Source organism: Strix aluco, chromosome 9 (assembly GCF_031877795.1).
Source record: "Strix aluco isolate bStrAlu1 chromosome 9, bStrAlu1.hap1, whole genome shotgun sequence".
Classification (NCBI taxonomy): domain Eukaryota; kingdom Metazoa; phylum Chordata; class Aves; order Strigiformes; family Strigidae; genus Strix; species Strix aluco.
The window spans coordinates 20,152,016-20,177,289 of record NC_133939.1 but is presented as its reverse complement, the minus strand read 5'-3'; the positions used below and the strand labels follow the sequence as shown (position 1 = coordinate 20,177,289).

The 25,274-nt window shown below is 53.9% G+C and overlaps 2 protein-coding genes and 3 non-coding genes across 6 annotated transcripts; 4 read left to right on the top strand and 1 right to left on the bottom strand.

Moving 5' to 3' along the window:
• Positions 1-2,359: 2,359 nt before the first annotated feature.
• On the top strand, positions 2,360-10,271 carry NCL (nucleolin). The gene is made up of 15 exons (XM_074834076.1): positions 2,360-2,610; positions 3,311-3,418; positions 4,028-4,313; positions 4,637-4,783; positions 5,214-5,399; positions 5,616-5,699; positions 5,969-6,104; positions 6,477-6,613; positions 7,071-7,197; positions 7,415-7,548; positions 7,888-8,023; positions 8,120-8,271; positions 8,772-8,898; positions 9,364-9,593; positions 9,794-10,271. Exons 1-15 carry the CDS (start codon positions 2,593-2,595, stop codon positions 9,871-9,873), a joined length of 2,088 nt encoding a protein of 695 aa, XP_074690177.1. The 5' UTR covers positions 2,360-2,592; the 3' UTR covers positions 9,874-10,271.
• Positions 5,807-5,876, top strand: LOC141927507 (small nucleolar RNA SNORD82). The gene has a single exon (XR_012624466.1). It is a non-coding gene; the product is annotated as a small nucleolar RNA SNORD82 (small nucleolar RNA).
• Positions 8,410-8,486, top strand: LOC141927508 (small nucleolar RNA SNORD20). The gene has a single exon (XR_012624467.1). It is a non-coding gene; the product is annotated as a small nucleolar RNA SNORD20 (small nucleolar RNA).
• Positions 9,097-9,235, top strand: LOC141927505 (small nucleolar RNA SNORA75). Its single transcript, XR_012624464.1, has one exon. It is a non-coding gene; the product is annotated as a small nucleolar RNA SNORA75 (small nucleolar RNA).
• A 2,776-nt stretch (positions 10,272-13,047) lies between the features above and the next one.
• Positions 13,048-21,370, bottom strand: B3GNT7 (UDP-GlcNAc:betaGal beta-1,3-N-acetylglucosaminyltransferase 7). Of its 2 annotated transcripts, none has more exons than XM_074834566.1 (2): positions 21,084-21,370; positions 13,048-16,596 (listed from the first exon to the last, which is right to left on the bottom strand). In XM_074834566.1, exons 1-2 carry the CDS (start codon positions 21,092-21,094, stop codon positions 15,393-15,395), a joined length of 1,215 nt encoding a protein of 404 aa, XP_074690667.1. In that variant the 5' UTR covers positions 21,095-21,370; the 3' UTR covers positions 13,048-15,392. The 2 variants fall into 2 exon arrangements, with proteins under 2 accessions (XP_074690667.1, XP_074690668.1); XM_074834567.1 differs by lacking the exon at positions 21,084-21,370 and adding an exon at positions 19,112-19,213.
• Positions 21,371-25,274: the final 3,904 nt, after the last annotated feature.

Genomic DNA, 25,274 nt, shown 5'->3' with positions numbered 1-25,274 from the left:
TCCAGCATCCTCCTGCCCAGTGCTAGGACTGCCCAGTGGTCCTGAGCACAGGTGGGATACAGGGAACAGCCCAGCCTAAATGCCAACATCTGTAGTGCTCCAGCTACCTTTCTCCCCACGGCATCTCTGGCCCTTTACAGCCACAGCATCGGCTGGCAGGGTCGGGCCGTATCCAGCCCTGCTCAGCAGTGCATGGGCTAACACGGTGCATGGATTAACGCAGTGCCGCGGGCAGCGTCGGTTCTCACTCCTCCACACACAGGTGCTGTGCTCCTTCCCCTAACCGCTGGGTCCTGCCGCAGCCTCAGAGGTGCCAGAACCAGGGACAACCTGCCAGCGCTGAGCATGCTGCTGGGAGAAGAGATGGAGCACAGGCCATGCTGAGATGTCCCTTGCCCGGGTTGGGAATCAAGACTGGCCAGCTGCCAGCTCAACCCTTTCCTGATCCCACCGCTGGCACTATGTTATTAGACACATGCAACGTCCCGGCTGCCAAAACTGCCCATGGCTGAAGGAACAGTTGTCCCTTTCCCATGGCAAACCAGCCCTCCTGCAGCACAGAGAGGAACCAAGGCCAGCCCCGGCATGGGCAGCAGAGCTGTACAAGCAGTATGGGATTTTGTTGCACCATGTGCAGGCACGGTAAGGAGGGTGCGATCAGCTCTTGCTTCAGACAGTTAAAAATTCCTACCGGGCCTCTACTTCCTCCATCTCCATCACTCTGCATCCCTGCAGGCCACCCTGGGTCTGTGTCACTGCCTCCCCTGGGCACTCAGGGACAGCTCCTGCGCACGCTGAGGGACATGAGCCAGATGTTGCTGTTTCACTTGCAGAGTCCAGCTGCCCTATACAAGGGGTTTCCCCAGGCGGGATACCCTTCTGCCTGCATATATGACCAGGGCTGGGACGTGGGCAGGGTCCCTCTCTGTTCTGGCTCCCTCACTCCCTGTACTGGCTGAAGGTGGCAGTTTCTCCACAGGCTGGCTTACTCCTGGAGAGGCTGGCTGATCCCATCACCTCCCGGTGAGCTATGGCTCTGCCTGCCTGGAAACTGACTCTCCTCACCCAGCAGAGGAGAAAACAGCACTAGGACAGCCTAGGAACTGGGTGCATTGCCTCACTCACAGTGTGTCCCTCGCTTTCAGGTGGCACTGAGCAAGCCAGGGGTGTCCCCTCAAGGTCATCAGGGCCCTGTAGGACTGCATTCATTGAGAGTCTGTTTTTTTTTCTTTAGGGCTCCCTAGGATCTTGTGTTCCCAAGTTAGGCGGATCTCTCAAGCAAGTCTCAGAAGGGCAAACTCCTATAGACACATGTGCATGAGTCAGGAGCCCCCAGGAGCTGGCTGGACACCCATTTTGAAGTAGGAGGGGACGTAAGGCAGTGGGGAAGCCCCAGCAATAGAGGCCACTCAGGTTTTTGGGGAACACCATGTCAGACAGGGGCAAGACAACACTCAGCCCTGCCAGCAGACGGGCAAGTTAATCAGGGGTGCTGTATGCTGCCCTGGGGTCATTCCTACCCCGACTTCACAGCCACTGGGGTAAAACACAGGAAGAAAGCTGGTGTCTTCTTTCAATGAATGAAGTCAACAGCATTCATCAGGCAAGCACAGTTTTACTTTTGCCCCAGCGCTGGGCCTTTTCTCCCCACCGGGAGCCAGAGGAGGGTGGCAGCTGCAGGGTGCTCCTGTGCCAACTGCAGCCCCAGCAGATGCACGCCGACCAGCTCCTGGGGATGCTTCTTCAAGCTGTCCAAGGAGGCTCAGTGCCTCCCGAGGGTCGGGGAGGGGATGCCGGAGCGAAGGGGGGTGGCGGAGGCAGCACTGGGGGTGCCCCAGCCCCGTCCCTTTGCCAAAGCCGAAGAAAAAGGCAAACGCGTGCCCAGGCTGAGTTCCATCCCGGAGCCGCGCTGCCGCAGGGCCGGCCTGGGAAGACAGCCCCCGCCCCGCGCACGGCGATTGCCAGGCCCGGCCCCGGGCCCCCTCCCCTCCGGCTCCTCCCTCCTCGCCCGCCCCGGGACCCCCGGGCACCCCCTCTCGGCCCCGACCCTGCTTCACCACGTGGCCCGCCGATCGCCACGTGCTCTCCCGCGGCCCCGGCCACGCCCACCCTCCGCTAAGCCCCGCCGCCCAATCAGGGCGCAGGCGCCGAGCTGCCGCCCTCTCATTGGTTATCGCCGATTTCTCCCGGGCGGGCAGCACGTCCCCCCACTCTCGTCCCCTGCCTCACAGACTCGCTCTCGCTGGCGGCTGTAACGCGCTTTCCCGTTGGCTGATCGCAAAGCACCGGCCATTGGTGGAAGGGCTCGAGGGGCGGGAGCGGTGATTGGCTGGGCGGCTAGACGCGCGCGGCGATTGGCTGAAGCGGGGGCGGAGGGGGCGTGGCGTAGCGGAGGGCTAGGCAAGCGAGCGGAAGGGGCCTGCGCTCGCTCTTTCGTTTCAGTCCCCGGTCCGGGTCGCCAGCGCCTCGCCGCCGCTCCCCCCGACCGCCCGGGGCCCGCTCCGCTCCTCGCCGCCGCCCCGCCGGACGTGCCCACCCCTCTCCTGAGACAGCTCGGCCGCCGCCCCTGCGCCGCCAGGCACCGCCGCCATCATGGTGAAGATCGCCAAGGTGAGGGCGCCGGGCGGGGCCGCGCTCAGCCGCCAGGCGGGAAGCGAGCGGCCGCCGCCATGGCGGGGCGGACGGATGGCGATGGGGGGGTGGGGGGGAGCCGGGCCGCTTTCCCGCCGCCCGTCTCCTCAGGCCGCGCGGCTGTTTCCAGGCCTCCCCTCCCTCACTGTGAAGATGGCGGCGAGGGGAGGGGCCGCGCGGTCGGTGGGAGCGGTTTCAAGCCTCCCCTCGTCCCGTCTCCTTCTCCATATTGTTGCGCGTGGGGGATTGGAGGGGGGGGGGGGGGCGGCACGCGCGCGCGGTCCGTGGGGAGGGGGGAAAAAAGGCGCGGGGGGGGCACCTCGGCGCGCGCCGCGTGCGAGCGCGCGCGGGGGGGGGGCGGGGCTACGGCGCCGCGCGGCCACGTGGTGCGCCGGGGAGAGCGAGCACGTGGGAGCGCGGGGCGCCCCCCCCGCTCGCCCCGGGGGCGGCCTTGGACCCCCGGCGGGCCTCGCACCCCCGCGTCTCCCCGTCCTTGGCGTGGTCGTGGTCGTCGACCCCACCGTGGCGGGGCTGCGCCGACCCGCCGGGGGCAGGCGGGCGGCCACGTGGTGGGGACAATTGTCGGGCGGTGCGTGCCCTGGCTCGCAGGTGGCGGGGGTGCTGCGGGCTGCCGGGCAGGAGACGTGAACGCCGGCTTACAGCTCGCTCTCTCTTTCAGACTCCCAAGAATCAGATCAAACAGAAAAAAATGGCTCCTCCTCCCAAAAAGGTCGAGGAAAGCGAGGAAGAAGAGTCCTCAGAACTAGAGGAAAGCAGCGGAGAAGAGGTGATCAATCTAGAGATGAAGTTGAAAGGATGCATGTGTTAGAAAAGTGTCATGAGGGTTGGGGGGTTGTGTAGTATGTGACAAGAGAGTCAATGTGAATAAACAATCAGTTTATTCGGTCAGTTAACTGTGGCTAAAGAATAAACTGGTTTTCATAAGAGAAAAGCAATGTGGGGAAAACCAGCTTAGCTGTCAAATATGTACTTCCGGGCTTTGGAAGGACTGCTGGGATCTTAAAGCTGTCTTAGTACTGATGAGCAAGTGGATGATTAATTACCCTAGTAGAGTATTGGCCATAAGTGATTTATCACACATAAATAATACACAAGACTTAAAATGTCAAGCTGCTGAATGCTGCTAGAGAGATCACTGGTCTTGCTTCAGGACCAGGGAATTTGGAGATGCTTTACTGTTCCATTAGTCTGTTAAAAGCATGAAAAAGCTCATTTTGGTCTTTATTAATTCAACAGAATAGACAATTGAGGTTATTCAGCACAAACTTGTCTGTCAGAAGGATATGCTTTATATTGCAGTTGCTATATATTTGACATTGAACTAATAGTAGTTTAAAGGGTCAGAATAAGAGTCTTACACTAATATGTATTTCAGATGATCCCTCAGAAGAAGCAAAAAGCAGCGGTTACACCAGCCAAGAAGGCTGCTACCCCTGCAAAGAAGGCTGCTACTCCTGCAAAAAAGGCAGTTACACCTGCCAAGAAGGCTGTGGCTACTCCAGCTAAAAAGGCTGTTGCTCCATCACCTAAAAAAGCTGCTGTCCTAGCCAAAGGAGCAAAAAATGGAAAGAATGCCAAGAAGGAAGAGAGCGAGGAAGAAGATGAAGAAGATGACGAGGAAGATGATGATGAGGAGGAGGAGGAAGAGGAAGAAGATTCTGGTATGTTATTTTTGAAATAAATGTCCATCCTTGTATAAGTTGATGAAAGCTGGTCACTGAATTTGAGTACCTTTGGAATTGAAAGTTTATGATTTAATGCTTCGCAGAGAGGGGTCCATTGATTTAAAGGTGGTGAGGAAGGAAAGATGGGGAATCAGTGAAGTTTGGAGGAGAACTTGGGCTGCAGCTGCATTACATGCAGCCTGTGAAGCATCTTCTAGTTTATTGATCGTTCTTACCTGAACTTTGCCAAAACCTTGTGAAACACTAGTAAGTTTAAGGCTGAGTGGTGCAGGTGAACACTTGCTGTGCTCTTCGTGCAGATGAGGAAGAGGAACCGGCAATGCCTGTGAAACCTGCAGCCAAAAAGCCTGCAGCAGTACCAGCCAAAAAGCCTGCAGTTGTGCCAGCAAAGCAAGAATCTGAGGAAGAGGAGGAGGAGGAGGATGATGATGAGGAAGATGATGATGGTACGTGGGATTTAGGAAAACTTTTCTGACTTAAAAAAAAAAAGGTTAAACTAATAAACATGTATAGGTTGCTAGAGGGGAGTGTAACTTAATGGATTAGTGGGAGTGATGCAGAGTGTGTGTCTCTGTTTAGTGCCCAGCTGATTTTAGCTGACTACTGTTGTCCATCAGATGTGGCTGAGTGTGTGTTTATTTCCCTATTGCTAGTTAAACTTTACTCTTGGGGAACAGGTACTTGTTTTTAATCAGTAAGACTAGAGGGACAGGTAGTTTTTATAAACACTATAAATACATTAAACTCCTTTCCTGAGAACATATAAATTTAAGGAGGCATGAAAACCACTATTTTACTTCACAGGATTTTCTTTCTTAGTCTCAGAAGGGGATTAATCTTGAATGTGTCTGAAATCTTGTGCTCAACTTGTTTCAGAGTCTGAAGATGAAGCCATGGACACAACCCCTATTCAGGTGAAGAAACCTACTCCAGCAAAGGCCGTGCCAGTGAAAGCCAAGGCAGACTCTGAAGATGAGGAAGATGAAGAGGATGATGATGAAGATGAGGATGAAGAGGAGGAGGAGGATGAAGAGGATGCCGAGGAGGAAAGTGAGGATGAAAGTGAGTTTAAATGGTTTTGAGACCATAAGTCTCTAATAACAGGAAAGGTGCCTGAGCAGAATTTCTGTCCTATTGCGGTCTTTAGGGCTGAGGAAGAGTTCCTGTAGTGATAAGAGAAGGTCTTGTCTATGACTGGTGTAAAGATTAATGCTCCTGTATTGATCCAGTATAGGAAAGTTTTGTACTTTTTTTCAGTGTTGTTTGTTTCTGTCACAGAACCTGTCAAGGAAGCACCTGGGAAGAGGAAGAAAGAAATGGCCAATAAAAGTGCACCAGAGGCCAAGAAAAAGAAAACAGATGGTATGTGGTGTGGGATAGTCAAATGATGCTTGTTTGATGGACTGTTCTTGGACTGTTGGGTGAGGCACATCACTGTGAAGGGACAGGATGCTGATGGGGCTTTTTCCAGCACAAATGATGATTATAAGGGACTTAATACTGAAGTATGATGTCACTTTTGAACAGAAACTGATGTGCTAAAGCTGTCTGGAGTCTGGTTTCCAGCTCTTAACACAAAACAAAAATGACAAAAAAACCCCAAACAAACTTTATTATCTTTTCATTTAAAGGGCCTACTTCAGCTTTCTCCCTCTTTGTGGGAAATTTGGTCCCCACCAAGGAGTTTGAAGAACTGAAGACTGGCATCAAAGAATTCTTTGGGAAGAAGAATATCGAAGTTTTAGATGTCAGAATTGGTGCTTCCAAGTGAGTTCAGTAGAATTTTGCTGCTTACTTCTTTTAATTGGCAGTAATTTCTTTGGAGAGGTGTAATGCTGCTGATGCTGGTTCTCTTCAAGATGCTGGTGTGGTTGCTTGCTAGTGTATGGCAGCTGGAAGAGGCACAGTACTGATAAGGGTCTCACCTGGCTTGCTGCTTTTCAGACAGCATCTCGAAAGGGAGAGCTGCTACTTCAGTACAGAGCTGTTGTTCTCTACTGTTTTGGTTATGTGGGCCAGTTAGCATTTATTTTATTAACAGTCTTAACTTGACCAGTGGTGACTTTGGGTTCTGGGTTTCTGATTGTGTTTGCTGCTACTAGAGGTAGATCAGCTTAAATAGTAAGGTTACTCTTTCAGGCGATTCGGCTATGTAGACTTTTCATCTGCTGAAGATCTGGATAAAGCTCTCCAACTGAATGGGAAGAAGTTAATGGGTTTTGAAATCAAACTGGAAAAAGCAAAGAGCAAGGAAACAATGAAAGAAAATAAGAAAGGTATGGCCCATAACTGAATATCTGTGCATATCAAAGACAAGTTGTCATAGTCGGGCCTTGGAGCAGGCTTGTAGTGTTTGTGATGGCCACTCTTCTGCTCTTTTAAGGTAATTCTATTGTAACCAGTTTATCAAATGCTGACACACGGATACGCAAGTTCAGACTGGAATAACTGGAAATGGGATCCCAAGAAATAGTGTATATTGGGGGGGCTGAGGAGGAAATGTGGCTCTTTTTGAAGCTTTAGGACCTGTTTTCTGAGCTTGATGCCCTTAAAGAAGTACAATGGCTGCCTAATTAACTTTCCTAGAAGTTGCTTTTTCAGCTTCTGAAAACGTAAATGCTTATTGTGGTTTATTTGCTGCTGGAGCAACTTGCTGATTCTCACTGAACTGGCAGTGTAGATGAGAAGGGATTTTTAGCCAGTAATGTGAAAGTAACTTTTCTCTCTTTGCAGAGAGAGATGCTCGAACACTGTTTGTGAAGAATCTGCCCTACCGCTTAACTGAAGATGAAATGAGAGAGGTGTTTGAAAACGCACTAGAAATCCGGATAGTAATGAACAAGGAGGGGAACAGCAAAGGGTATGTGGCTGAGAGGACTGTTAGTTGTTGGCTCTTTCTCAGACTTTTGGCAAACACAGTTCCTGTGTCCTTTAGCTACTTTAAGGAACCTGCTGCATTAGGTGTACTGAAAATGCTAATTTGTGAAGCATTGTTCTTCCCCATCCTTCCCTTCCATTCATGAACTCCACTCATTCCTGGAAGGAGGCATTTTTTAATGTTCTTTTCTGTGCTGTAGGATGGCATATATTGAATTTAAAACAGAAGCTGAGGCAAACAAAGCTCTGGAGGAGAAGCAGGGCACAGAGATTGATGGTCGCGCCATGGTCATTGACTTCACTGGTGAGAAGAGCCATCAAGACCATCAGAAAGGTACTTTCCAGACCAATAACATGCATACAAATGCCATTTAGGATTTAATTCCACTTGTTTCAGAAGTTTGCTAGGAATAGAACAACTTGAAGCGCTGCAGGAAAACTGTCAGGAAGGGACGACCTTTTGCCTAACTTGTGCCCTGCATGTCTGGCGTGTTTAAAACAAGGGGGGACAACTGGTCTAGGTGACCAAAAGAGTGTTGGACTTGGCCTTGTGCCTCGCCTTGAGGTGAGGAGGGGGCAACAACTATTCTCACCCTAGAGAAGGTCTTGTAACTAGAGGAAGAGAGCTCTCCTTCTTCAAACTTGCACTTACAGCGCTGAGTTTTCTCCATAGGAGGTGGAGAGAGGGAGTCAAAGACCCTAATTGTCAACAACCTCTCGTATGCTGCTTCAGAAGAGACTCTCCAAGAACTGTTTAAGAAAGCTTCTTCCATTAAGATGCCACAGACCAACCAGGGCAGGCCTAAAGGGTATGTTGCGCCTTTCTCCTGAGCTGGCGTGCGAATGTCTTAACTCCACAGATCCCTTGTGCTCTCAGGCTGACTGAGATCTTCCTCTCCAAATAGGTATGCGTTTGTAGAATTTCCCACGACTGAGGATGCCAAAGAGGCATTGAATTCCTGTAACAACACAGAGATTGAGGGCAGAGCAATCAGACTGGAATTCAGTTCACCAGCATGGCAGAAAGGGAACATGAACGCAAGAGGAGGATTTAATCGTAAGTGTTCCATGTTTTCATCATTTGGTCTTAAAACAGATGTGGCAGGAGTGTACCATTCATGCAAACTTAGGGCTGCTTTTAAAAAAAAAAAAGCATGCCTGTGGAGTGAAAGACTTGCATCGTAAGCAGGTGTGCTGGATATGATGACTGATTATCTGAAATGCTGATGAAACTATTGCCGAAGTCCTCTAGATAGTCAAGTGCTGATCCAGCAGTGTCTGTCCAGTTAGTAACCCTATCAATAAGATGCTTTTTAAAAAAATAAAGGGGGGAAAAAGAATTATCTTGACAGTACCGGATTGGCTGATGGAGATACTTTGACATCAGGATCTAACTGCAGTCCTGAAAAAGTTTTCAAGGACTTTAACTGCCTGAGCTCTTCAAAACAAACCCTTTAGCCCTGTGAGTTCTGGAAGCAAGTAGTGCAAGCTGGATGTGATGATAAGAAACCGATGGTTTCTTACAGAATCATCTCTGAATGTTTTCTCTTTCCGTAGAACAAAGCAAAACGTTGTTTGTCAGAGGCCTTTCTGAGGACACCACAGAGGAGACGCTAAGAGAATCATTTGAAGGCTCTATAAGTGCTAGAATAGTCACAGACAGAGACACCGGATCATCTAAAGGGTATGTTAAACATAGAGTATTACAAACATAAACCTGGGATTGGTTCAGTTGCTACAAAGAGCCTCACTTTAACTGATGTGCACAGTGTGGGGTGTTTCACATGTTCCTGTGTGGGTGATTCTTTGAAGCTAGTAAATTGCATGGAACCAGGGAATGAGCTTACAGCTTCGGGTCTGTGCATAGAGGGCAGCGTGTGCTCACTTCTCAATGAGCTCCTTCCTGCCAACAAATCCGTGGCAGCCTGTGGATTCGCACGAGAAGAATATTAACTGTTCAGTACTGGCAAACTCACAATGGGGCTCCATCGATTGTGATTAGCCACTGCTGTTCTACAAGTACCGCTGTCCTGATGCCTGTGTGGCTGCAGAAGTGCGGGTGTTTGCTTCCGGAGGGATTGCTATTGAATACCTGTAGGTGGTGCTGCAGCTTGGGGAGTTTGACTGTTTCTCTTAACCCGTTTCCTAGGTTTGGGTTTGTGGACTTCAGCTCCCCAGAAGATGCCAAAGCAGCTAAAGAAGCCATGGAGGATGGAGAGATAGATGGAAACAAAGTGATCCTCGATTTTGCCAAGCCAAAGGGTGAATTTCAACGTGGCAGCGGATTTGGCGGTGGATTTGGCGGTCGTGGCGGCAGAGGAGGAGGCCGAGGAGGAAGGGGTGGATTTGGCGGCAGAGGTGGTGGCAGAGGATTTGGAGGTAAGAGGATACAAACGCTGTTGTTCTAAGGGGGCGTGCTCAAAAACTGACCCAAAGCTGTTCTTGGGGTGATGATGTGGTGCCACCACAGAGTGCTTGATGTGAATCTATTTTCTGTCCTGTGCCAGGATGGGTTTGGAAGGGCAGTGGTATCTGTGCAGGGATACCTGTAACTCTGCTTGTAATAATTTTCTTTCTAGGTAGAGGAGGAGGCTTCCGAGGAGGCAGAGGAGGAGGTGGAGATCACAAGCCGCAAGGGAAGAAGATAAAGTTTGAATAAACTTCCCTTTTCCTTTCCCTTTTCCTGCTCTCTGAGACTATCTGAAAGGACTCCGGGGGTTTTTATTCTCCTTTGATCTTGGCGGAGCCTTCGGAGGACATTCCAAGATGCGAAGCAGTACTGTGAGCCACTTGGAAGATACAACTTTCATTTCAAGGAAGAGAGAGCAAGCCATTTTGACTGCTTGCCTATTCAAAGGAACTTTTTAAAAAAATGAGCGATAGATGTGGGAATTTACCCCTTGTCTGTGAGTTGTCTTGAATTTATAATGTTTTACCCATGTACAAAAATTTTTTTTTCCTATAAACTTCTGTAGCATTTTTGCTGTAAAAATGCAGAATGTTTTATCATTTGTGCTTCAGCACCCTGTCTTGGACAGATTAAAGGACCTAAACTGGTTCGTGTTACTTCTGTGCCGCTAAATGAAGCAGAGCTCTGAGAAAGAGCCTGGCTTGAGCCTTCTCTCAAGATCATTGACAGCACAGCAGCTAGTGTCCAGCTTTGCTTTAGCCTGTCCCCTCCCCACCCTTTGTGTGCTTGCACAGAGGAGGAGGGGAGAGGAAGGTGATGGCTGAGGTAACCAGACAACCATGCTTTTTTATGTTGTGTTGCATACTCGCCAATTGCTTTTTTTACTTTTTAAAACAAATGAGTAAATTGGATTTTGTACCAAGGTTGTGCACCTCAATCACACTCCTAGAGGCATTGCCTCTTGTCTCCTCTTGACTTGGCCCTAGGTCTGAAGCAAATAAACTGAAACATGGGGTTGGGGCAGTAACTGTGTTTGTGACCTTGACCAAGCACCCACCTCCTGCTCTTCCTCTCAGGGTTGGTACTGGTGGCTGCCTCCACCCCTGTGGGGATGAAGGGGGTGGGTGCTGGCCCAGACCCCAGCAGTTACTTGTCTTTTTTTCCAGCCAGGTGCCTGGCTGGGGCCCTGCAGTGGCAGCTGTTGGGGGACAAGGCTGCCCTGAGTGACTGCTGCAGGTGGGTGCTGTTTTGGTTTAACTCGGGCAGTGCTGGCCACAGGGCTGGGTAGCTGTGGCTCAAGCCTCCCCTGGGCACAGGTACCCATGGGCTCAAGTGACAGAGCGCCTCTGTCCTGCCCCAAGGTCCTCTGCCAGCCTGGCCTGGCATGGGAGGGCAGGCAGCGACCTTAAACCTCAGCTCTGGCTGTGGTTGCAGACAGCTCCCCCCTCCTGGCATATTGCAGAATGTCCGGTATTTCTTCTATTGCCACACAAAAGTCCTTGCAGCCCCTCTGCTGGTGTTGCCGCCTGCGTATGGATTCCCACCCTACAGCCCCGTGAGGGAAAAAAAAGGATTGATCTACAGATAGGATGTTTTGCATTAAAGCAGAGGGGGAGCGGTTGCTTTCGGCTCGAGGGCTGCCGCGGGGGCGCAGCCCTGCAGAGGGGTGTGGGTGTCGTTTCCCCCCACCCGTGGCTCGGGGCCGCCCGCGCCCTTGGGCCCGCAGCCATTTTAGAGCCGCCACGCGCGCCCCGGCGGCAAATGGTCGGAGGGCGGCGGCGGGGCGGGGCCGGCCGCCAGGGGGCAGCACCGGCCGCGGGCTGAGGGAGGCAGCGGGGCCGAGGGGCCCCTCACCCGCCTTGGGCCGGGGTGGCGCTGGGATTTCGGGCGAAGAGCAGCCCCCCCGCTCACACCCTCCCGAACAAAGGGATCTGGGGGCTGCAGCATCCTTCCCGCCCCCTCTCCGTGCCGTAACTCACATCCCGCTCCTGCAGTCGGTCTCAGCCCAGCCCCATTCCCACACCGGAACATGGATGCTCCAGCTCCGGGACCCTGGATCCCCGGCTGGAGCGTTTGCTCGCACCCCAGTAACCTGCGAAGGAGCCCCGCAGTGGGAGGAGACAGCACTGGGTCACACTGGAGAGGGAACCGGCAAGAGCATCCTCAAGTGTGTCTGCTCAGCATTTACCTTTTGTCCCCACCTGTGAAATTTTTGGGGCTGTGGGGAAGCAGGTCGGGGTGGCAGGTGGCCCAGTCTGCAAAGTCCAGCATATCATAGAATTATTGGGGTTGGAAGGGACATTAAAGATCATCCAGTCCCAACCCCCCTGCCATGGGCAGGGACACCTTCCACTAGACCCGTCCAACCTGGCCTTGAGCCCTTCCATGGAGGGGGCAGCCACAGCTTCTCTGGGCAACCTGTGCCAGTGCCTCACCACCCTCACAGGGAAGAATTTCTTCCTTACATCTAACCTAAATCTACTCTCTTTCAGTTTAAAACCGTTACCCCTTGTCCTATCACTACACTCACTGACAGAGTCCCTCCCCATCCTTCTGGGCTGTTATAAGGTCTCCCTGGAGCCGTCTCTTCTCCAGGCTGAACACTCCCAGCTCTCTCAGCCTGTCCTCACAAGGGAGGTGCTCCAGCCACCTCCCCCCCCCCCCCCCCGAACATCTTTGTGGCCTCCTCTTGCCCTGCTCAAGCAGAACCATGTCCTGGTACCCTTTGCTGGCCCCTCCGCTCCCCATCACCCTGTTGAGCAGCTGAGCTGGGTACCAGCCCCAGACACCAAGGCCTCAATGCCCAAACACCGAGGCAAGACACACAGGCTCATCCATGTCTTTCCTCCTCTTCAGGCCAGCCAGGTGCAAACCTGATGTGGGTTTGTCCCTGCAGCCATGGCTCACTCTGCTCTGGCATCCCTGCTGACCCATGGTGCGTGTGTATCCCACTGTGCTATGGCTGAGGGATGTGTCACCCTGCGGTGGTGCTTTGGTTGAGGGGAAAAAGATAGCAAGGTCCTGCTATGGAGAGGGTGACAAGGGACAGCAAGGTGGCAAACTCCTTCACCACGAGGAGAGGGTGTTTGACAAAGGTGAGTTTCCAAACCTGCCAAGTGGCCTTCCCACAGAGGCTGAGGTGAGGAGCTCCTTGCTGCAGAGTGCCAGGACAATTCGAGGTTTAGCTGGGTTTGAAATGCAGCTGAAGGAGTGCATGGAAGAGAGAAAAATTATCTGCCATCCCTTGTTAAAACACCATGCCAGACTCCGCAAGGAATCTGTGCCAAGCCAGAGCAGGGCAGCCACAGCCCCAAGATGCCCAGTTTTGCCATTACAGCCCATAACCAGGTTTCGTTCCCAACCAGCCAGGCTGTCTTGGCCAGCACAAACCTGCTAGCAAAGGCACGAGGTGAGGGCTTGTGGTTTTTTTTCTTCTCCTTCTTCATTTAACCTTTATTTAGAAACTAGAATATTCACCAAATCTACAAGGTTTCTCTGTACAGGTCCCACCAGGTGAAGAGCAACACTGAGAGATTTCTGCACGCAGCTCTGGCTCGCCATACGCATTGCTATGGAGAGCAAGAGCTGTCCCTGCATATCAGATAAATATACAGCCTAATGTACTGTACCTGACATAAATTATGGAGGTGTCAATTTGGAAAGTATTTCTGAACTCGCTCCCATTGGAAGGAGGGAGGGGATGGGAAAATGAAGGAGTGTTGTGTGCTGCCTAAGCCCAGTGGGCACTGAAAGTGCCCTCAGGGCTCTGCCCTGTGCTGCCAGCACTTGCCCCAGGGACACAGTGCCACTGGGTGCATCATAAATCAAATTTCACAGTATCACGCCAGCCCCAGTACCAACTGCCGAGCCCTGGGCAGTAAGGGGCTCTTTCTCTTCCTCCTCTTCAAATTTGCATCTCATCTAAGCAGACGAGGGACATTTGCTGAGAAGTGGTGTGGCTTGGCACCAGGGTGCCTTTTTTGGCTGGTTTATGCCCTTTTTTTGTTTGTTTTCTAACCTGGGGAACATACAGACTTGGAGTAAATGAAACGGGCCCATTTCCAAAACACATTAAGAAAAGGAAAGGAAAAAAAAAAAAGGCACTGCACAGGGGGACCTTTGAGGTAGTCAAAATTTTTTGCTTTCAATGTCTGGCACCAGAGAGGGAGAGAGAGCGAGTGCACATGTGCCATGTTTCACTGCGCATGGTCAGGGCCATGGATGTGGCTGTGCGTGTCCACCCGCCCGCAGGGACATCTGGGCCTCCAAGCCCTGTGCATGGGGACATCTGCGTGCACAGAGCCTGTCCCTGGGAGCTGGCACACCAGTGCCTGGGCACACGTGTGGCTTTGCACATGCCTGTGGCTTTGCTCACGTCTGCAGTCGGTGGCTGGATAGCATCTGTGGCCCCTGTGTGACCCTGTGTCTCTGTGTCGGGGTGGGTTCTACCACGGCAGCAGGCTCAGGGCTCCCCTCGACAACTCCAGTGACCCTTTCAGCCCAAAGAAACAGGGCTATGTCTCATGATACTACTCCCTTTCGTGCTCCTGGGCCTCATCCTGTAGAATAAACACTGCAACAACCCTGAGAGGAGCAGATGTGGTGCGAAACACCAGCCCTCCTTCCCCTTGGACCCTGTTATGCGGCAGGACCGATGCTCGCCAGCCTGTCCTGGAGCATCATGCTCGCTGCAAAACCGGGGCTGAGCCTGAGGCAGCCATGCCCAGGGTCACTGGGGGCTGTTCTCCCCCTCTGAGGTTACCCCACCAGGGCAGCCCTGCTGCAAGGAGAGGGTCTCCCTGCAGCAGGCCCCTGGGGTGCCTGCACCCAAGCTGGTGTGATAAGCCCCTGGGCCACTCCAGCTGGGGCCGACCAAATTTCTCTGCCACTTCCCTGGCTATGGGCAAGGGTAGCCTGCCTTGTCCCTTCCCTTTCCTGCCAGGAGGAACAAATCCCTGAGGAATTTTGGGTGCATTCCTCTGAGTGCACGCACAGCGAGGCCACAGAGGGGCTGAGGAGCCAAGCACAGCCTGGGCTGGTGCTGAGAGCCACCATCATCTGGGACCCTCTGTCAGGGTCAAAGACCCCAATCCCCCAACTGCCTGGCTGAAACTCTAACAGGGTTTGGGGCTGACAAGGCCCAGCCTCGGCGGAGAGCCCATTCCCCAGCTGCATAGTGGGGACAGAGAGAGGACTTTGGCGGGGGTGAACCCAATGCGCACAGGGTCAATGTCACTAAAACCTTGCATGGAGTAGAAATTTGAGATAACAAATAAAATCCCCTTGACTTTTGAGTCATGGGGTGTTCATGCACTTGTAAACTGCTCAACTCCCTTGGAGCAGCTTCCCTGGATAGCCATACCCTGAACATCTCCAAAAAAATGCCTGTGCCACATCCCTTCCTGCTTCCCCCCACCCCGCCGTTCATCATGCTCCAGTGGATGTGGTACCTAAAGCAGAACACAAATGCCTCTACCCTCTCTCTCTCTCTCTCTTCATTTTGTGCTAGATTTGTTGTGTTTTTCTTACTTTTTTTTCCTCTTTTTTTTCAGCAACCCCCAACCCAGCTGGAGATAAGCGAACCACATTACAGTACAGGAACAAACACTATCACAAACCCTGCCCGCGAGCGCAGTGTCTCTGCCCTCCTTGCCCCAGAGGGAGATGCCCCCGAAGGACTTGTGTGCCACCAGCAGAGGCTCACCCCACCCCGGAGCAGAGATGAGTTGTCCTGGCCCCTCCAGTCCCAGCTCTCCAGAGAGACTGAGCTAAAGGACGTTGAGTTTTCTCGAGCATGTCAAGTTACTATGGACCAAGTCCCACATTTGGAGCAACTCTGGAGGCAGCAGTTTATGAACCACCAACATACTGCGGAAAAAACATGGCTCCTTGTTCATCTTGCTGTTCTTGTTCTTCACAATGCCAAAAGTTTTGAAGCCCTCGTGCCCAACAGGTGATACTTTAAGGACCTCCAAGCACATCCCTAAGAAGACGTCGTCAATGGGGTACAGCTCCAGCGTTTCCGAGGTCTTATGCAGCCTCTTGGCCAGGGGTCCATCCATGATGAAGCCCCCCCCCCCTGCATAGGGTGGGTAGTTGCTTTTGTTGTAGAGGGCGCTGGGGATGTAGTACTTGTTCTCCTTCTTCCGGATTGGCTTGGCTTTGTAGAGGACATCCCCCACAAAGAGATCCTCTCCCTCCTTCTTGTCCTCCAGGAACTCCAGGATGTTGCTGGGACTCACAAACACATCATCGTCACCTTTGAAGATGAAGCGGACGTTGTCACAGTAGATGTTCAGCCACTTCAGGAAATGGACCTCTTTGAGAGTGAGGTTGAAGAAGCTGTCCAGGAAATCCCACTGCAAGATATCTCCATAGATGTGGTTCTCGTAATCCAGCAGTTTCTGGTAGTTGGCTCTCTCCTCTTCCTTGGAGGTTGTGCCCAACAAGAACAGTGTCCTAATCCTCTTGCCCTCCACCTCCTTCTCCTGGCCCCAGGTCCTCCGAATGGCCTCACGGCGATCGTGCTGCGTGATGATAGACTTGACCACGATGAGCAGATAGACATCCCCGTTGCATTTCTCAGGGTGATTGATCAGCATGGGGAAGTAGCGGCAGTGCCGATAGAGCAGGAACTGCTGGAAGTTGGGCTCCAGTCCTTTGAACCAGTCCACCTTGCTGAAGTTCTGGTTGGCTGAGCAGTTGGTAGTGGTGACATCCCAGGATTTGGCTTGCTTTGCTGTCACGCTCTCCTCCTCCTTCACAGGAGCTTTCTCCTTCTTGCTTTTCCAGAAAGTGCTGGTGATGGAGAAGGAGTTGTCTCTCTTCTGTGTTTTCAGGGGCTCCGGAGGAGGCAGCTCTTTCTGCTGCTGGCCCTGCATGAACTGACTGGGGGCCATTCCCCGTTGCAGCACTGTCACCGTGATCACCAGCAAGAAGGAGAGGCAAACCGTTTTGTAGATGGTCTTCTTCCTAAAGAGATGAGACAGGGGGGTTAAGGAGAGGAAACTGCAGGCTGCAAGAGACTTGTCTGCAAAAGCACCTCCTGCAGAGGTCACGGGATGCTCATAATCTGTGTCCCATCACCTTTGGACAGGCAGCAGCCTTGTGGGAAGAGCTGTGGGACACCTCCACGCACGCTCTTCCCACCTGCATCCCACTTGTGGGGTGGATCTGGGGCCACACTTAACCACAGGGACAGGCACAAGGCACGTGGCAGGTGGCTGCGGTGTCATCTGGTAACCCCATATCTGTGCAAAGATTTGGGAAGGGTTCACAGGCGAGAAGAAAATGGGTCAAGAAAGAGAAATTAAGCCAGGATGAGAGCTTCAGAAAAGCAGCTGGTTTGGAGGAAAGTCCCAAGGGAAACCCCTGTTTCAGCCATTTGAAAATTGCAGTTTAGGACAAGAGCAGAAGGGAATTATCTCTTCTATGGAAGTGTTAGCTCGAAAACACAGATGTGCTCCCCATGACCCTACACTGGCATCACAGGTTACACAACACTGTGAAACTGGAGCCGGGAAGACCACAGGAGTCAACACAAAACAAGCATCACCATTTCATTTCAAAATGGCAGATCAGGACAAAAAAAATTACCATTCGAGACAAACTTCAAGATTCAATGGGGAAAAGACGTCCCTAACCCTGCAACCACCTCAGGAACCAGCATTTCTGGGGGCACTGCTGGGCGTTTTGGCCAGCCCTTGTGACCCGTTGCTTTGCTTTGCAGTGATAAGGAACAGCGGAGTCACTGCAGATTCGTGGGCAGATTTTCCCAGCCTGCAGCTAACCAGGTATCGGCGTGTCCAGGGTGTCAGAGGACTGGGGGTGGTAGATCAATCCCAGCCACATGCGGGGCCATCCTGCTCTCCCCTGCTGCAGACCCATCACCCAGGGAAGCTGCTGGCTCATGGGACAAACCCTGGGGCTTGCAGGGGCTTGAGCGGGATCCTCCTGCAGTCCTTGGGACAGCGGGAAGGCTGCACTCAGAGATTACTGATGCACCAAATACCCCCCCAACCTGCTTTTCCACACAATTAAAGGTGGGTTTCTCACCCTGCTGCCATGCGGAAGAGGAACTGCCCGCCTGTGCTACCCTGGCTCCCCTCCACAGCTGGCACACCTGCACTAATTTCCTCCCACCACAGTCCTGCTTGCTCCAGCTGCCTTGGGCGATCTCTCCATGCAAATGAGCACTGGGCAGGGGGTGGGGGTGGTGGTGATGGCAGCTGGGCTCCATGTGCTCATTGGGGTCCCAATGGCTTCCCAAGGGCAGCCCCATCTCCAGCTGCTCCCACGTGGAGGGAACACACAAGGTACTTGGTGGCCCCTGGAGCCTCTTTCCCTGCTGGCAGGTGACAGGGACCTCGGCTGAGGAGCCAAAGGAGATGGATGTGGCACTGGTCTCATGGCTCCCCTGCGCCTGTCCTCTTGGTGACAGAAGCACGTCCCAGGCTGGGTGCCACCCATCAGGGACAATCCTCAGCCTCCCGCTCCCTGTTAGAGCCAGAAAAATCCAACCTCATCTCTACCAAGCAGATGACACCTTCACTTTGGGATAGTCCAGAAAAGGAGCTTGGGGCTGAAATCCAAAACATTTAACCCAAGTAATTTCCAAATAGGGGAAAAAAAAAAAAAAAAAAAAAAAGCCTTGAAACTCTCCTGGCTGTGGGGGCCAGACTGTGACCAATGCCACCAGGAAGCTGCTGGGGTTTTGGAGCAGAAGCTGCACCAAAGCACCTGTTTGGTGGGACACCCCGTATTCCCTCAGGCTCCCAGGACGGGGACAGCATTGCGCTTGGGAACTCCAGCCACCCTGAAATGCAGGAGCCCCAAATGGGAACTGGGGGAACCAGGAGCTCCTGTCTCTGGCTTCACCCTCAAGCACAAAGAACTTTTCAGCCCCATGTTTACGTGGGAAAACTGTGATCGCTAGCGTGGACTGTGAGAGCAAGCAAGGAAATAAGTAATTACGGGTAAATGGATAGATATTCCCCATCAGGTTTTATATGTGGCCACTCATCTGAGACTGATGAGGGAGCAGTTCTGATTAGATCTCACCATTCCCTTAACCCTCTCCAGCCCTGGCCGCACAGCTCTGAGCTTATTCTTAGAAACCCTTCAGTCCCAATACGACTTTAACTCCTGCACAGCCAAGCAACGTTTAAAACCTCTCATCAGCAGAAATAACCCCGGTCACCCCCATATAGTAAGCCCAGTTGCACCCCCCATCCTGACACCCCAGCCTTGCTCCCATCCCATCCCATCCCATCCCATCCTTGCACTCCCCACCACCCCAAGGACAACACGATAAAATACCCAGCCTGAAGGATGGCCAGACTTTCCCCAGAAGCAAGGGATAGAACTTTTAAAAATTATATAATTTTTTAAAATGTGCATAGGTAGGGCTGTTGCTAACTGGCATGGATGAGTCCCACCCTTGGCAGGCTGTGTCTGACACAGATAGAAGCTGCTCGGAGCCACTTACCCCCGTTACCCTCCTTGGGTTTTTATTTCAGCCCAGGCAGAAGCCACTGCCCTGGGGCTGAGGGGAGAGCTCCGTCTTTTCGTAAGAGCTGGAGGGTTGGGTAGCCTGGGTACATCTGGGTACATCGGTGACGTGTTACACAACAGCACAGAAACGTATTCCTCCTTCCTTCAGTGGACACTGTTTCCCATCTCTCACCGGTGCAATGTGCAATTTTTGCTTTGTTACAATAATCGATTTGGGATTTTTCCTGTAGGTCTGACTCTGCAAACCACGGAGGCACCACCGGGTCCCGGAGGAGCCGGGAGCCCAGCGGCCACCTCCTGCCCTGCAGAAACCCCATCCCTCCACTGGCAGGGAAGCGACAGGAATGGGGGCACCCTGAGCCACAGTTGCAGGCGACTCCTACATCAAACTAAGGATTTGGGGGCCAAAAGACTAACAGTCATGTGTGAGTCTCTTCTGATCTCGAGCCTTTCTGCTCTGTGGTCTCCTCAGCTGGGAAGTACTTAAGGGGGGAGAAACCAGGTCCTGCTCTCTGGAGACCCCAAGAACCGCGGCTCTGCAGGAGGCGCTTCGGGTTGGCTGTCATCACAGAGAAACCACCCTGCGGAGCCGCAGCACCCTGCTCTGGGGCGTAACCCCCATCCTGTCCCTGCCAGCGTCCCCAGGAGCCCGGGGCACCCGGCGCCGCAGGGCCCGAGAACGGCGGCAACCCCCGCGCCCCGGCTGGGCTCCTGCCGGTGCCAACCGACCGCCGGTGTCGGTGCCATCGAGAGAGCTTTGAAAAGGTCCCAACCCGCTCCTCCTCTTCCCTTTTCTCCACCAGGAAAAGCTCAAAAGCCTCCCTGTGAGACGGCCACACCACCGCCGGCGGTTAAATATAAATCCCCAAATTGGGGGTGGGCAGTTTCCCTTTCAGGTGGTGATGCTGCAGGGCGGGCGAGGCCCCGGGAGGCTGGGGCTCTCCATCCCCGGTCCCTGGAGAGGCACACAGCCGCTTTTGATCCACATGAAAACCTCTTTCATCGGTCAGGGCTATCTATTTATTTGGATTTTTCTGGCCCCTCAATTAGACCCAGTCACTGAGCCGGCGGAGGCAGCGCCAGTATAGAGCCCTTTCTGTTGGCAGTGCCGAAGGCTTGGGAGAGGGGCTCTCCTCTGGGAGCACATCTGGGCAGAAGCACCCAAATGTCTCCAAGAGCAGCCCACGCCGGCTGGGTGCAAGCGCCAAGCGGGATGCCAGCCCGCGACGTCTGTCCCCAGTCCCGGGGTGTGCGGGGACACGTCCCTTTTTTATAAAAAGACGCCTGGTTTAAATACAAGGCGGTAAAACACAGGGCGGGGAAGAGGCAAGAGCCGAAACCCTGGAAGTTTCCCTGCCCCGCCGTGGGCATCTGCCCCCAGGCTGGCGCTGCCGTGGGACAGGGACCCCACGGGGCAGGTCTGGCTGCCCCCAGGCCCCACCACCCGAACCAGCCCTGGGCAGGGAAGGGCTGGGAAAGGCACCCCCGGGGAACTGGGGGGACGACCCGCCAGCCCCTGCCCGGTGCCCCCGGGATGGGGCGAGGTTTGCGCTGGGAGCGGACACCCCAGAGACCCTTCCCCGGGGTACCCCGGCCCAGAGGTGGGGGGGGAAGCCTCGCCTGGGAGTCCTCTGCAGAGCCGGAGCGGGGGGGAGCGTCGCTCCTGCAATGGGGACAGACGGACTGGGGACAGACGCCGTCCTTTTGTCCCTTCCCCATGCTCACCCTGCCCCCCAAAGCTGCCCTTTCCCTGCCAGCCGCCCCCGGGGCACCCCTCGGGACGGACCCGGTGGCGAGGGGACCTCGCAGCCCCCCCGGCTCCGGGCAGGGCGCAGCGCCGGGACAGCGGTGCCGGGCGGCGGGAGCGGAGGGGACCCCCGGTCTCAGACGGGGCAGGAGCGGGGCAGGAGCGGGGCTGGGGGTCCCCGCTCCCCGCAGTCACTCACCACTGGAACATGCTGGGAGTGGGACGGGGCGGCCGCTCCGCTGCTGGCCGGGGCTGCCCGCGGTCCGGGCGCTTCTCTCTGCCCTCTTCCTCTTCCTCCTCCTCTTCTTTTTTTTTTTTTTTTTTTTTCCCCCTACTTTTTCCCTTTTTCCCTCCCCTCGGTCTCCGAGGTGGAGCCAAGAGGGATGGCAGAGCAGGTAGGTTAACTCTTGCCCTGCCCCTCACGTCCCCCCCTCAGCCGCACCAGCAGACAGAAAGCTGCCCAGCGCTGCCGCGAGGAGTTTAAGGGTGACACCCCACACTTCCCCCTGGGCACCCTCCCCGCTGCTGATGGGACACCCACCGGGAGCTGGGAGCTCCCACCCCAGCACCCCGCAGGGTCCTCTGCACCCCGGGCACGGTGCCCTCTCTGGGGTGCGTTAGAGCTGCCACGGGCTGGTAATTGCAAATTAACAAATTAACAGCTATGGGCTGTTAATTACAAAGGATCCTACATATGGGAAGGGGATCCCAGTGCTCACCAGGAGAGGTGCTTTTGGCAGCTGGGATTTGATCTCTGGAAAAGAAATGTGGGTCTTTTCTGCCCACGGCCCCCAGCAGGTCACTTTGGGATGAATCTCAAAAGGGAGCTGGGGCCCAACCCCAGTTTTTCATGAGGACACTGAGATCCCAGCTTTGCCTGTGTGCGCAGCACAGTTTGGGATCCCTGGAGCAATGGACCCCCACCTCTCCTGGGACACCACCACCCCCCCCCCCCCCTTACCTGGAATCCCCCCCTTTACCCGGGACCCCCACCTCTCCTGGGACACCCCACACTTCTCCCAGGGCCCACATCTCACTCAGGATCAGTGTCAGGGACCAACACTGCCCAAGACTCCCACTTCACCAGGCACCCATGCTCTGCCCAGGCCCCACACATCTCCTGGGACCCACACCTCACCTGGGGGTGCAGGGAGTTGAGAGGAAGGGTTGCTGCTGCAGGAAGGTGCCCGCTCGGCATGCCAGGACCTGTCTCATGTCTTGAATATCCACCAGCACCACAGGCAGGTGAGGTGTCCTTCCAAACTTCCTTCAGCCCTGGTTCGTAGCAGTGTTTCACCAGCATCCCTGCTGCAGCATGGGACATCCCACTGCCCATTGAGAAGCAGATTTAAGACCTTCCTTTCCTCTTAAACGTAGCATTTCAGTTGAGGGTCTTTTTCAGCCATGAAAATCAGTCCCATCATTTCTGATGTCTCCCTTTTTGTTGTTCTCCCATCCCCACCAGCGACTCATGTCAACCACGAAGCCAGGCTGGGAAGCCTGCAGGAAATCCTTTGGGATATTTCCGTTCCTGCCCAGCAGAGATATCCCAGTCCCTTTCCCCGCAGACCCCCTGCATTTTGCACGAGTGCTGAGGGCCAGGGTCTCCCACAGCTCTTACAACCCCCCGGACACACTGCGCTTGCCATGGGAAAGGTTCTTCTGTTCCGAGGCTGGACACGCACTGGGACCCACGCAACCTCTGCTACTCAAACAGCATTTGGCCCTGCTCCCAGAAAACCCCGAATCCAGCTCAGTTTGGGGAGAGAAGTTGCATTGCTTCCTCCAGACCCGCTTCTCTCTCCTTATCTTGGCTTATTGCTTTCCCAGATGCCCTGCAGCTCTGCGTCCCAGGGGCTGTGAAAGCTCCCCAGGAAACACTGCCCAAACAGGCTGCACCAGCTCTGCAGCACCCCACAACCTTATCACCACTGCAGGTCCCTACGCACCTTCCTTGATTCCTTTTTAGTCTGTTCCTGCTGCCCATAGGAAACTCTGTATCTGCTGAACTCATGGCCACAAGAAAATCGTGGCTGTGAGATGCACAGAGAAAGGGTGTCAGGGGTAGGATGAAGAACCATGCTGAGTGTCAGCTTGACCAGAGCGGGATGTGAGAAGGGCTCCTCTCATCCCCATAGCGCAGGGCTGTCATGGCTGGGAATTCACCCCACTCTGCAAAGAGGGGCTCATAGGGACCCCACTGGAGAACCTCCCTTTCACAAACAGGCACAAATGGATGCGAACAGCAAAGCCCCGAAAGTGCAGCCACCATCTCCTCCTCGCAACATGCCCTGGGACCACGATGGGGACAAGGACAGCAGCATCCCTGTTGGGTTTTACTCCAGCCGTGGGGACGCCCAGATGCTGTGGGTGTACGAGAGGCTCCCAGGGCTCGCTGGATCCCCCCAGCATCAGCACAGCTGACCGGCAAGCCCAGGGCTGACCATGATGCAGCGTGCCCGTGGGCTGTGCCGCTCCGGCGTGGCAGTGGAATTGCTGTGGGGTGAGGAGGGCTCCCGGCAGCCTGCGGCAGGGAGCTCTGCCAGCCATGTTCCCAGGCTCCCGCCTCTCCAACGGCTGCTTCCGTGCAGGAAAGCGGCAGGACTGCGAGCGTGGGGACTTCACCGGATGGTCTCCATGCTGCTGCGCAGGGTTATGGCTCTAACTCCCTCTGCGCAGGCAAAAGCCGTTCCCACCTCCCTCTGTGTGGGAGAGATGCACATCCCACTGCGTGAGAGCATTGCAGACCTGGGGAGTGATGGCTGTGCAAAGCTTTACTTCTGATATTCATTAAAGACTCAAATAGTGTCAGGTCTGGGGCTACTAATGACAGAGATAAGCACCATCCTTGGCAGCCCTGGCACTGCCAGCTCCGTTTCAAGGCTGAATCTTAAGATGAAGCAGCACTTTTTACATTTGTTTCATCATTACATAGAAAAGTTTAGGATAAACCCAAGTTTTCATGCTCTCCAGATTCACCCTGAGAAAGTAAAAAGGCATCAGGAAGGCTAAAACAAAACTGAAAGCATTTTTTTTTAAAAAAAAGTCCTCCACACACCTTTTCCTTGCCTCTTTGTAGTGGCCAGCAAGAACAGGTTTTACCCAAGCAGCCACAACGCCTCTGCTGAGAATGAAACCTGAAAAAGAGAAACCTGAATTTTTTTGTTTGCCCAAAAACGAAGCTGAGGGCAGCATCACTTCACCACGGGCAGACCCAGCCACCAGCAGCTCCCTGCTGTTTCTGCCCAGCTCTGTCTTCAGCAAAGCAGCTGGATCTGTTGCCCTGCCCCTCCTTCGCTGTAGCACCCAGTGCCCTTATTTCTTAGGTCTAATCCATTGGACTGAAATTCGGAGGCACCTTTTTGGCACTGTTGGCAGAGCTGCAGGTGTTTGGGGAAAGGCTCTTGGGTGGCAGGTGCTGCTTGGGCATGGAAAAGCCGAACTTCTTTGCCTGGCGCAGTGCTGGTGACATTTCAAGGCATGCTGAGCCACCGCGGTCCTGTGAGAGCTGGCAGGGGACCTGCAAGAAATAACACCCAGGCATGTTATTGTTGCATTGTATGGGGATGCAGAAGGGAAGGTAACGCAGGTGACACCTGAGTCATGGCCGGGGTGACATCAGCTCCTGATGACAACAGCCACCTCCTTGGCTGCCAGCTCCCGGGACCCATTTGGAGACGGCTGGTACCAGTGCCACACACTTGCCTCCCACCTGAGCATCCCTCCCAGGGTCACCACTGGAGATGGGGGCGAGTGACCTGTGGGGACACGAGGCTTTGGAGCTGGCATCTAACGGGGCTATGGGGCATCGTCTGGGCAAAGGGAAAGGGCGAGGACTGGGGTGATGCCGAAATAGCTCATTTAGATGTTCTCAAAGCAAACCACAATGCTTTTTTTGTTTCAAGAAGCCTCTTTTCATTTCAAAGTGGACCTGAATTAAAATGTTTTATAAAAAAAATGAGTACAAAGAAAGAAGTGAGCTTTTTTTGATTAAGTTTATTTAATCCCAGAAGACTGGCTTGTGGCAGGTTGACCCAGCCAATGCTTTCCCACTGCTGGTTTGGGTTTTGTTTCACTGGGAAAAGCTGCCCTGGTTTCTTTGCTATGGGTTTTTTGGTGGTGTTTTCTGATTTCTTTCCATTCCAGCAAATTATACGTACACAGAAAAAAGTCTCATCTCTTCTCCTGGCGATGCTCACACCTCCTGGCCACTCGTTCCTGGGCTGGGTTTCCCACACAAGCCAAGGTCCCGTCGCCCTGTGACATGCGGGGACACCCAAACCAGCCCTCTCCTCCCCAAACCTCCAAGCGCCTGGAGCAGGAACAAGGGCCCAGCCTGACCCGAGACCGGCAACACGGGGTGGTCACACATTTAGGTTTTCCTTCGATA